Here is a 12,335-nt window from a genome sequence, read left to right as displayed (position 1 = left end):
AAAAAGAAAACGCAGTAGAGTAAAAAAAAAGCGGAAAGCAAATGAGAAAAAAAGTTATAAAGGAAGGAAACAAGTATAAAAAAAAATACAAGAAACAAATGAAATTACAGAAAACATGATATAATTTTAAGCCAAGAGAGAAAAAAAAAGATTAACTAAAAGCTGAAGGAAACAAAAGACACGAAACAGATAAAAAAGACAGATTATAAAAGAAGAAAATCAGAAAAAGGAGAAATAGAAGATGAAAAAAGAGCAATTCAGACTCCCCCAAAAGACTATATATTTTTAAGGCAGAAGAAAGAAAGAGGAATAAGCAAAGGAAGAAAAGAGATACAAAATAATATTAAAGGAGAAGGAAACAAATAGAAAAAAGGAGAAATAGAAGATGGAAAAAGAGGAAATCAGACACACACAAAAAAAGGAAAGAGGAAAGAGAGGCAGGATTAGAATAGCAGGAGGAGGAGGAGGAGGAGGAAGCAGGGAAGCAGAAAAGATGAGGAGGAGGAGGCGGCGGTGAGGAAGGTCAGTCACTTTAATCTTAGGTGAAGTGTGTTAGAAAGTGGGAAAAATGTGGAAAAAAATATTAATGTCTTCCACCACCACCATTGAAGTTCAGATATTTTGTGGAGAAACTCAATTCCACCTGACCTCTTTGATTGTGTATATGTATAGTTTCCTGTTGTTCGTGTTCTGTTCCTGGTGTATACATGTTCTGTTGTTGGTATATTCCTTGTTCTGTTGCTGGTATAGTCTTGTTCTGTTGCTGGTATAGTCTTGTTCTGTTGCTGGTATAGTCTTGTTCTGTTGCTGGTATAGTCTTGTTCTGTTGCTGGTGTAGTCTTGTTCTGTTGCTGGTATAGTCTTGTTCTGTTGCTGGTATAGTCTTGTTCTGTTGCTGGTATAGTCTTGTTCTGTTGCTGGTATACTCTTGTTCTGTTGCTGGTGTAGTCTTGTTCTGTTGCTGGTATAGTCTTGTTCTGTTGCTGGTGTAGTCTTGTTCTGTTGCTGGTATAGTCTTGTTCTGTTGCTGGTATAGTCTTGTTCTGTTGCTGGTATAGTCTTGTTCTGTTGCTGGTATAGTCTTGTTCTGTTGCTGGTATAGTCTTGTTCTGTTGCTGGTATAGTCTTGTTCTGTTGCTGGTATAGTCTTGTTCTGTTGCTGGTATAGTCTTGTTCTGTTGCTGGTATAGTCTTGTTCTGTTGCTGGTATAGTCTTGTTCTGTTGCTGGTATAGTCTTGTTCTGTTGCTGGTGTAGTCTTGTTCTGTTGCTGGTATAGTCTTGTTCTGTTGTTGGTATAGTCTTGTTCTGGTGTTGGTATAGTCTTGTTCTGTTGTTGGTATAGTCTTGTTCTGTTGCTTGTATAGTCTTGTTCTGTTGTTGGTATAGTCTTGTTCTGGTGTTGGTATAGTCTTGTTCTGTTGTTGGTATAGTCTTGTTCTGTTGTTGGTATAGTCTTGTTCTGTTGCTGGTATAGTCTTGCTGTGTTGCGGGTATAGTCTTGTTCTGTTGCTGGTGTAGTCTTGTTCTGTTGCTGGTATAGTCTTGTTCTGTTGCTGGTGTAGTCTTGTTCTGTTGCTGGTATAGTCTTGTTCTGTAGCTGGTATAGTCTTGTTCTGTTGCGGGTACAGTCTTGTTCTGTTGCTGGTGTAGTCTTGTTCTGTTGCGGGTACAGTCTTGTTCTGTTGCGGGTACAGTCTTGTTCTGTTGCTGGTGTAGTCTTGTTCTGTTGCTGGTATAGTCTTGTTCTGTTGCTGGTGTAGTCTTGTTCTGTTGCGGGTACAGTCTTGTTCTGTTGCTGGTGTAGTCTTGTTCTGTTGCTGGTATAGTCTTGTTCTGTAGCTGGTATAGTCTTGTTCTGTTGCGGGTACAGTCTTGTTCTGTTGCTGGTGTAGTCTTGTTCTGTAGCTGGTATAGTCTTGTTCTGTTGCGGGTACAGTCTTGTTCTGTTGCTGGTGTAGTCTTGTTCTGTTGCTGGTATAGTCTTGTTCTGTAGCTGGTATAGTCTTGTTCTGTTGCGGGTACAGTCTTGTTCTGTTGCTGGTGTAGTCTTGTTCTGTTGCTGGTATAGTCTTGTTCTGTCACTGGTATTGTCTTGTTCTATTTACATATTCCTTGTTCTGTTCCTGGTATAGCCTTGTTCAGTTCTACCACCTCTTCTCCCTCTACCTCCAGAACCTCTTTTCTACCCTGTCTCACTTTTCTTTAATTGGCAAAGTAAAGGTGTGAAGGTGGTCCAGGTGTTCGCGAGTTTCCTGTTTTTTCCTTACCTTAATTATTTTCCAGTTTTCTGTTTTCCTTGTTCCGTCTTACTTCTTCTTCTTCTTCTTCTTCTTCTTCTTCTTCTTCTTTTGTTGCTCCGTTTCCTTATTCCGCTTCATCACCTTTTAAATCACTATCATCTTTTTAGTAACTTTTCTTTCACCACTTTTTAAATACCCATAAAAAAAAGATGTGTAGATGGTCAGGTGAGAGAGAGAGAGAGAGAGAGAGAGAGAGAGAGAGAGAGAGAGAGAGAGAGAGAGAGAGAGAGAGAGAGAGAGAGAGAGAGAGAGATTATACAGGACTTCCCCTATATAGACTTGGAGGCAAAGAATCATGCAAGAATGGGCCTTGGCGGGGGCTCTCCAATAGTCACTGATTAGCACGTTGGGTCACACATGGACACGAAGTAGGCGAAGCGTGTGTTGGGAAAAGTGTGTCTATACCTACCTGTCTCGCCCCCACCAGGTAGAGGCCGCCCGACACCGACCCGCAAAGATAAAGAGGCTACGTAAGACCGGGTCGAATAATTAAGTCTAGTTCAGAAGGCGTTTGATCGGGTCACTATGTCAAAAAAAATGAGGTTATGAAGAAGGAAATAATTGGAAAAGGTAAAGAGTTTGGGGGTGTCATTAGAGAGAGAGAGAGAGAGAGAGAGAGAGAGAGAGAGAGAGAGAGAGAGAGAGAATGAACCAAATCACTCAGAACCGATTATACGTAATTATTGATGAGTCTCTCTCTCTCTCTCTCTCTCTCTCTCTCTCTCTCTCTCTCTCTCTCTCTCTCTCTCTCTCTCTCTTTCTCTTGGCATCGTAACCTTCAGTGGAATCTCGCGAGACCTTGACATCCAATCTCCTCCTCCTCCTCCTCCTCCTCCTCCTCCTTCTTCTTCTCCTCCTCCTCCTCCTGCTTTAGCTCCTCTTTTTTATTCTTTTTCTCATTCTCGCGTTTTTTCTTCCTCTTCTTCTTCTTGCAGATCTTCAGTCCTCCTCCTCCTCCTCCTCCTCCTCCTCCTCCTCCTCTTTATTTTTCCCTTTTCTTTTCCTTTGTCGTTTTTTTTCTTCTTTTTCTTCTTCTTTGTGCAGTTCTCCAGTCTTCCTCCTTCACCTCCTCTTCCTTTTATTCTCCCTTTTCTTTTTCTTTTCTCTTTCATTTCTTCTCCCACTTTTATCTCTTCAATCTTCTTCCTCAAGCATTTATCATCGTCTTTCTCGTTTCTTCTTCTTCTTTTTCTTCTTCTTCTTCTTCTTCTCCTTCTTCTTCTTCTTCTTCTTCTTCTTCTTCTTCTTCTTCTTCTTCTTCTTCTTCTTCTTCTTCTTCTTCTTCTTCGGGCAGCTCTTCAATCCTCCCTCTCCTCAAGCCTTCCGCCCGTCCCTCTTCGTCACTCTTTATCCTCATCACGGGTCTTCGACCTCACGAGGGCCATTCACGCCGCGCCAAGACCCAAGTGCATGTTTCCTTTCCTCCTCCTCGGTCGCCGCTGAGTCAATACGTCGCCGGAGCTCCACTGACTCACAACGGGTCTGGTTTGCACTCTGTCAGGCTGGTTGAGGTTATTGGTTTTGTCTGTTGTGTCATTTTTACAGGCCTATGCTCGCTTGTTTTCATGGAGGAGGAGGAGGAGGGACTAACGCAAAACAATGTACGAGTATTCTGAATTCAACCCAAGTAGAATTAATGAAAGAAGGAAAGTGGTTTGTCAAGTGTGTCACGTATGCAGATCTATACTCGCTTTCTTCCTTGAGGCGAAAGGAGACCGGGCAAAACACTGAGTCCAGAAGTACCTTAACACAAGTAGGAATGGATTTAAGAAGGGAAAATGTTACATCGAGTGTGCCATGTTTACAGACCTATGCTCGCTTTCTTCTTTGAGACGAAAGGAGACCGGGCAAAACACTGAGTCCAGAAGTACCCTAACACAAGTAGGAATGGATTTAAGAAGAGAAACTGTTACATCGAGTGTGCCTGCAGACCTATGCTCGCTTTCTTCTTAGAGGCGAAAGGAAACAGGGCAAAACACTGAGTCCAGAAGTACCCTAACACAAGTAGGAATAGATTTAAGAAGAGAAACTGTTACATCGAGTGTGCTCCTATGCTCGCTTTCTTCTTAGAGGCGAAAGGAGACAGGGCAAAACAATGAGTCCAGAAGTACCTTAACACGAGTAGGAATAGATTTAAGAAGGGAAAATGTTATGTCGAGTGTGCCATGTTTATAGATCTCTGCTCGCTTTCTTGGAGGCGAAGGGCAGGGCAAAACAATGTCCTGATGTATCGTAACTCAAGTGGGAGTGAATTTAAGGAGTATTGTTGGTTTAGTGAGTTTCTCCATCGTGTTTACAGGCAATCTGGTCTGTTGCTACGATTTCTGGCTCTTGTTCACCTTCCTCTTGGACGTAAAGGGAAGATATGGGGCGGAAAATAACGGATCCTCTCTTAACACAACGATAAGAAAATGAATAGGTTGGTTTTCTGAGCAATACCGAATAGCTTCTTCAACACGACAGGGGATGAAAAAAAGATTATATTGGTTGTCTTAATAGTAGCATCTGTGTCTCCAAGGTAACCTATCACAACATGGCTTAGCACGATGGAAAGGAAGGTAAGGAAAAATTGAGTGGGTTTGCTCTGTAATAACTTGTTGCCCTTAACTGTTACTCCTTAATTATACACCTCTTTTATTTTATTTTTTGTCACTCATTAAAAAGTAAACGTTATGTGCCTTCTCTCTATACAATAAAATAAAATAAAACATTTACCGTAATCTCCTGCCATGAAATATAAGTCACCATTTGTTTTGTTTTTGCCAGTCGGTAAAAAAAATTCTGCGTTTTCTTAATATATATAAAAAAAAGTATCAATCTCCCGCTATAATATGTGAGCAAACATTCCCGGTATTTTTATTTCGCCACACAATGGAAGTACACAACTCTCCGCATTATTCCGGCCAGACACACAATACACGCATACCATTTTCCGACTTTGCGCTTAGCCGTAGTGTGTGCAGGGCCCGCTGGTGGTTCTGGAGTGCCTAGCGAAGGGCGGTCAGCTCCCAGAGGTGTGTGGCGCAGCGTGGCACTCCCGCTGATCCAATCTCACACTGCCCGGAGCCTCGTGGGTGTGTTATCCTGCTTGCAAATATCCCAACCATGCGCGACCTTCAGGGAACTTTATTTAATAATGTGTTGCGGGGAAAAGCCAAGCCCACCTGTTCTCCTTTAGTGATCCAGGTTGCTTCGTTTTCCTATTGCATGTTTGTTCACGAGATTTTTTTTTTTTTTTTCTTTTTACAACAAAGGAGACAGCTCAAGGGCACAGAAAAAAAAGGAAACAATAATAATAAAAAAAAAGCCCGCTACTCGCTGCTCCTAAAATGAATCCAAAGAGGTGGCCGAAAGAGGGGTCAGTGGTATGTCTCTAGCAGGTCTTTTTGTTCCTTTTCGCCTTTTAATTGCAAGTAAAGGATTGAGCTAGCCGTGTGTGTGTGTGTTAGACTATATATATTATACAGAGCATCTCTCTCTCTCTCTCTCTCTCTCTCTCTCTCTCTCTCTCTCTCTCCCGTCACCCCCTAGCACGCAGAAATTCGCTTTTATTTCGAGGCCTTAAAACTAATAAAACATGTAGAGCTTCAGCGGTGATTTAATGCTCTCCTAAAGGTGTGTGTGTGTGTGTGTGTGTGTGTGTGTGTGTGTGTGTGTGTGTGTGTGTGTGTGTGTGTGTGTGTTTGGTCCTTGAAAGCGAATACAACGCAATTTTCATAAAAGTTGAGGATTGGTGGGAGAATGGAAGCCCTGGTATACTGGTAGCGTGGCTGATAGGCTTCCTAGGTGTGCCTCGTAATGGACAGGTGACCTCGAGCTGCCTGGCACTAGTGGAGGCAAAATTAATTACTTTTGTCCGCCTTGTTTGTCTTGTTTATTTCCTTTCTGCTGCATGAAGGTTGTTTCTCAGCTGATGAAGTGCGCGGCGTTGAAGGGCATGTAACTTACTGCTAATACTATACGAATATTAACACTGGGTAGTACTTTTGTCTTTCTACTTTTTTTTCGTTTGCTTTATTTTTTTCCTTCTTATATTTATTTTATTTTTTACTTATTCTAAACCTTCGTGTTCTTCTTCTTCTTCTTTTTCTTCTTTTCCTTTTTCTTCTTTTTTTGTTTTGTTTTCTTTTTCTTGTTCTTGTTCTTCTTTTTATTATTACTCATATTATTATTATTATTATTATTATTATTATTATTATTATTATTATCATCATTATCAATATCATAATCGCCATCATAATCCGCTAATCGCCTCATCTACTTAGCTCTTCGCCTTTTGCCAGTTTTAATGAGGGCGCGCCGTGACTTTTGGGAGGCCGAAAAAATAACATTAATATAATATAAAAGAAACATCTCAAAGTCCACGATTTTAATGCAGCTAATCCGGATACTTAACGAAGAAACCCTCGATGAAAAAAATATATAATTATAAAAAAAGAAGCGATTTATGCTGGTCTGGTTTATCAGTGACTGGTTTATACATTTAATTCGGCACCGAGCTGATAACATACACTGGAGGGGACAAAAAAGGGGAAAACTATTAACATCTAGCCTGAGAAGATAAACCTAAACGAAGCTTCTTTTTTTTATTCTTTTTTTTTAATAACTACAGCGCTTACCCAGCCAGTCAGCCGTCCCTCACCTCACGCCTATCCTTCCGAAGTTGACCTCTCTTTTGGCCACTCCTCTGAACGCTTTTTGTGGGAGCAGCGAATAGCGGGCTTTTTTTTTTTTTTTCATTAATGTTTCCTTTTTTTGCCCGTGAGCTGCTTCCTCTGCAAAAAAAAAAGTAGTAGTAGTAGTAGTAGTAGTAGTTGTCGTAGTAGTAGTAGCTGTGATCGTAACCTTCACAACTCCAGCTTCGTCACTTCGCTTAATTGAGACTCAGCGAGCGTTGAGGCGAGAACCTGGAGGTGTCTTGTAATAATGGTGGGTATACCCTGAACCGGCTGAAGACATGGAGACCAGTAGTAGTAGTAGTAGAAGTAGTAGTTGTAGCAGCAGGAGTAGTCGTAGTAGTAACCATATATATTCATTTCACAATCCAAACTTCACTGTATCTCGCACAAGTTACTATGATAACGGAAGTGCACGCTAACTCCCACTTTGCTCGCCCAGACAGCCTTCGTCCCTCATCCCTAAATTAACGTTACTCAGCACCTGATGCCTCGCTCGCTGACGTGCCCCGCGGCGACGACCACCTTACGTAGCTCCTTCCGTGCCCGAAGGTAGAGGAGGAGGCGCTGAAGGAAGGGATGGAGAGATAGAGACGGCTGGAGAAGATTAAGAAGGAAGGGCTGAAAGGAGCGGCTGGAGGAGGTTGAGAAGGAAATCTTGTAAGGATTGAGTAGGTTGGAGGAGGTTAAGAGGGAAATGATTTATTTTAGGCGAGAGAATTGAACTCCTTCGAAACACATGAGAAATTGGTCTTAGTTGATATTGGCCAGCTCGTAGGAATGACATGATAAAAAGGTAGAGGGAGGAGGCCCTGAAGAAAGTGTTGTAAGGATAGAGATGGCTGTAAGAGGTTAAGAAGGAAGAGAGGATTTAAGTTCTTTCGAAACACATGAGAAAATTAAGTGAGAACACATATCTTTTTAACGCTGAAACGAAGGAAGACACAGAAAACAGCTTGTGTCAATGTATATACGCTTAGTTAGAAAACATGGGAATATATATCATTGTAATTACTATATTTACAAACACGGCTGAAAAATGACAAGACAGAAGTACAGAGACAGGCCAAGGTTGGTGTTTTCTCCTGATAATTAAGTCCCCATCCAGCTCATTGTTGATTTCACTCGTAATTAAACACAGAGGAGCGAGGCCACACACTTACCGTGATGGAACAGCGGCGTCTAAACAACAGGACGCCCTAACACAACCTGTCTTAACCTGGTACCTGCGGGGATCATGTTTCTTAAAGGCCCCTCTAAGCGAGAGTAGCGAGAAAAAATCATCACTCACGTACACCATTTCATTATATATATATATATATATACGTATATATATATATATATATATATATATATATATATATATATATATATATATATATATATATATATATATATATATATATATATATCAACGCATTTGTGATCGGTTTATGCATCATCTATTTTGGGGGATTTATATCATGGCACAAATTTGGCCCGTCGCTGGTACCAGGTTCTCTCGTCTTCCTGTCCTTCGTCTGCGCCGCTTGACTCTCCATTCAAGAACAAGGGAGAGCTGTGGATGAGTAAATGAACCCGTGTTTCCTTTGCACATCACTTTTCTGTGGCGCCGCAGCCTGGGTTGACTGTCCACAAGGGACGGACTTTGCTTGCACAGGGCAGCCAAGGATGTCTTTGAACTTAACATCACGGTCCGTTACGTGCGTGCGGGTGCCGTTCTATTGGGCTTTTAAACCTTTGGATAACACCCAGAAAAAAAAATATAATATATATATATATATATATATATATATATATATATAGATATATATATATATATATATATATATATATATATATATACACAAATTCAGAAATACAATCAAAATAATAGCACGCAAAGTATATTAAAAATGGAAGCAGTAATTAGCGATTTAAAAGTGCAAGTAGTTAAAAAGTATATGATCTACTTAATGTGGCATAAAGCATAAGAAATAGTAATAGAAATGACACTAATAAATATAAGAATAAAGAATAAACGTAATAATTCAGTAACTCAAAGTATATTTAGTCAGCAAATGAAACCTTCTAAAATCACCATCATTCCACCAATAACCAAGACCAAGATAAAACATAATCGTACACTCAAGATCTCAGCACCAGGAGCGAAAGAGACTCAAAACTAACCCAGCGAGGCGGGCGTGCAGCGAGGCGTGAGGAAGCCGGAAGACGGTTGTGTGCAGCGGCAGCGGCGACCTTGTGCGCCTCTGCGAACGAGACTCACGTGGCTGGTTAAACACAGGCGGGGCGAGGTGAGGCGGGGCAGGCAAGGAGGGAAGCTGGCGGTGATGGGGTAGGAGTGGGATATGAGTAGAGGCCTGTGTTCGAAGATTTGGGGCATTGTGGAGAAGTGTACTGGGGCATTGTTAAAACCCGGTAGCTGCGGGGATCATGTTTCTTAAAGGCCCTTCTAAGCGAATTAATGAGAAAAAATCATCACTCACCCAAACTGTTTCATAATATATATCAACGCATTTGTGATTAGTTTATGTATCAGCTATTTTTTGGGGTTTATATCACGGCAGAAATTTGGCCCGTCGCTGCTACACGGTAAAGCCACAAATTTGGCCCGTCGCTGCTACCGGGTTAAGAGCGTACTGGGAGAGGTAGGGTGGTTAGGATAGAGGTTAGGTTTGGGTTGAGATCAGGGAGAGTGGAGGCCTTGTTAGGAGCTAGGGCGACGGTTGATTTGAGGGTTAAGAAAAGCAGAAATCAAGAGGAGTGGAATATCATTAGGAAGGTGACGTCTGAATTAAGGGCAAGGTTTGTTGGTAAAAGTCGAGAGTGGAGGCATTGTTCGCAGGGAGGCGGCTGACTTGAGGCTTAGATTAGGTAGGAGTCAAGACGAGTAGGCTTTATCAGGTGGGTGACGGTCGGCTTGAGGGTTAAATAAGGTAAGAATCAAAAGGAGTGGAGGCATTGTTAGTTGGGTGGCGGCTGGTGGAGGGCCGGGGAAGGGAGCCATTGTGGGGGGTTGGTCTGGGGAGGAAGGGGAGAGGTCAGGGGGTCACGGAGGCGGCAGTGGCGGCGGCGGCGGGGACGACACACACCTGTTCACCTGCGCAGGTTGAGAAGGGAAGGTGGGCGGAGGAGGGAGGGGTGAAGGGGTGGGCTGTGGCAGGTCGAAGGAATCAGTGGAAATACGGAAACCTGAAGGTGACACTACTGCTCCTATGTACTGGTGCGACGTAATTTACTACTTCTACTACTACTACTTCTACTATCACAACTACTACTACTACTACTACTACTACTACTTCTACTACTACTACAACTACTACTACTTCTACTATCACAACTACTACTACTACTACTACTACTACTACTACTACTACTACTACTACTACTACTTCTACTACTACAACTACTACTACTACTACTACTACTACTACTACTACTACTACTACTACTACTACTACTACTATTACTACTACTACTACTACTACTATCACTACTACTACTACTACTACTACTACTACTACTACTACTACTACTACTACTTCTACTACTACTACAACTACTACTACTACTTCTACTATCACAACTACTACTACTACTACTACTACTACTACTACTACTTCTACTACTACTACAACTACTACTGCTACTTCTACTATCACAACTACTACTACTACAATAAAAACTACTAAAACTATCAAAACTACTACTACTTACTACTACTAATACTAATACTAATAATACTACTACTACTACTACTAATAATTCTACTACTAATACTACTACTTCTAATAATACTACTACTAAACCTACTACTCAAAAAAGCTTAAAGAAGTAAATGAAAGTGATGAGTGATGGAGCTGATAAGTAAGTCGAATACAAGTCAAAAAAAGGCAACATAGCAGGTTGATGGGGAGGGGTCAGGAGGAGGGAGGGTCAGCTGTTGATCCATGGAGCACCCCACGCGACCCACAGCCCAAGGGGGGAGCGAGTGTGTGTGTGTGTGTGTGTGTGTGTGTGTGTGTGTGTGTGTGTGTGTGTGTGTAGTTAAGTTTTGTTATTTTTCATCATCACTTGTTATTGTTATTATATTTCGTTGTAGGTTGTATTTTCTTGTTCTACTTTTTTTGTTACTACTGATACCTTCCCTTCTTTTTCTTCGTCTTCTCCATCATCATCATCTTGTTCTTATTTATATTATCATCATCATTATCACCTCCACTTATTAACACTAAGATTAACACCTTTCTCAAACTAATATAATGCAATTCCCGCTTCAGTATTCCACTATAATTATCCACTATAATTATCACTGTTCATTCTTCTACTCATTTTCACGCGTTACAACGATATATATTTTTTTACCATTAGTTTATTTTTAGTCCCCTTCGTCATTAACATTCATTACCTCTTGCTGTGGATTGCATCTTGCTATATTTAGGTCAGTCTGTGTGTGTTACGTTACAGCTTGTTGCGTTAGGCTTGGTTACGTTACCTTCTTATAGTTGTCAACCAGCCTCGCTTCTTTATACGCTGGCACTCGTGACGTCACGCGGAGAGGAGCCAATGGGAAGGGGAGTGGGCGGAGCTTGAGGCTAGAGCTGAAGTCGGCGTGCGGGTTGGTCAGTGTGTCACCAACATGGGAGGGACGAGGAACATGCGGGAGCTCTCCTTGTGTATTGCCTTCCTGGCCTGCCTCGTCTCGGGTAAGCTAAGACGAAATTTATGTCTTTTGTTGCAAGTTTTCCGCGAAGTCCTGTGATGCTTTTATTGTGTTAGGTGGGCATTGGTACTGACGGAGCGGCGCGGCGCGGGGAACCAGCGAGCGAACTAGCGGTTAACGGGAGTGTGTGTGTGTGTGTGTGTGTGTGTGACCTAAGGCAGTAGGGCAAAAGGAAAATATCATACGTCTTTCTCTGTTCCTTAATTTCGAGAAGGAGTTATTGGTTACTAGCGCTTCTGTTGTCCTGTGTAGAGTAAAACGGGAGTGTGTGTGTGTGTGTGTGTTTGACCTAAGGGAGTAGGGCAAAGGAATATACTTCTCTCCCATCTCTTTTTTTTCTATTAGTACTACGCTGTATCTCTATATATTAAGCTTTCTTTTTTGTCCCCTCTAAGAAATTCCATCAGTAAATTATGGTTTCCCTGCTTTTCTACCAATTACTAAACGATGCCAGTGCCATTAAGTGATGATTCCGTTGTTTGTCTTCCTTCTCAATGGCTTGTTCTCCCACCATCCTCTGCTGCTTGTTGTGTCGTTTCCCTGTAAATCTTCAGTATATAGGATCTCACGCCACCTCGTTTCCGTGTTTCCACTAAATCATCTTTAATAAGACGCTATCATGGTTTTTTATTGC

The 12,335-nt window shown here is 41.7% G+C and overlaps 1 protein-coding gene across 1 annotated transcript in view; it reads left to right on the top strand.

The window, feature by feature from the left end:
• Positions 1 to 11,549: 11,549 nt before the first annotated feature.
• The window catches only part of LOC126988049 (protein Skeletor, isoforms B/C-like), a 95,473-nt gene continuing 94,687 nt past the window's right edge, over positions 11,550 to 12,335 (top strand). The window contains exon 1 of the mRNA XM_050845842.1: positions 11,550 to 11,684. Within this exon, the coding sequence (XP_050701799.1) occupies positions 11,618 to 11,684 (67 nt within the window). The 5' untranslated portion in view covers positions 11,550 to 11,617. The remainder of the gene's footprint in view (positions 11,685 to 12,335) is intronic.

Source organism: Eriocheir sinensis, chromosome 67 (genome assembly GCF_024679095.1).
Source record: "Eriocheir sinensis breed Jianghai 21 chromosome 67, ASM2467909v1, whole genome shotgun sequence".
NCBI classification, from domain to species: Eukaryota; Metazoa; Arthropoda; class Malacostraca; order Decapoda; family Varunidae; genus Eriocheir; species Eriocheir sinensis.
This window is presented reverse-complemented; position numbering and strand designations above follow the sequence as displayed.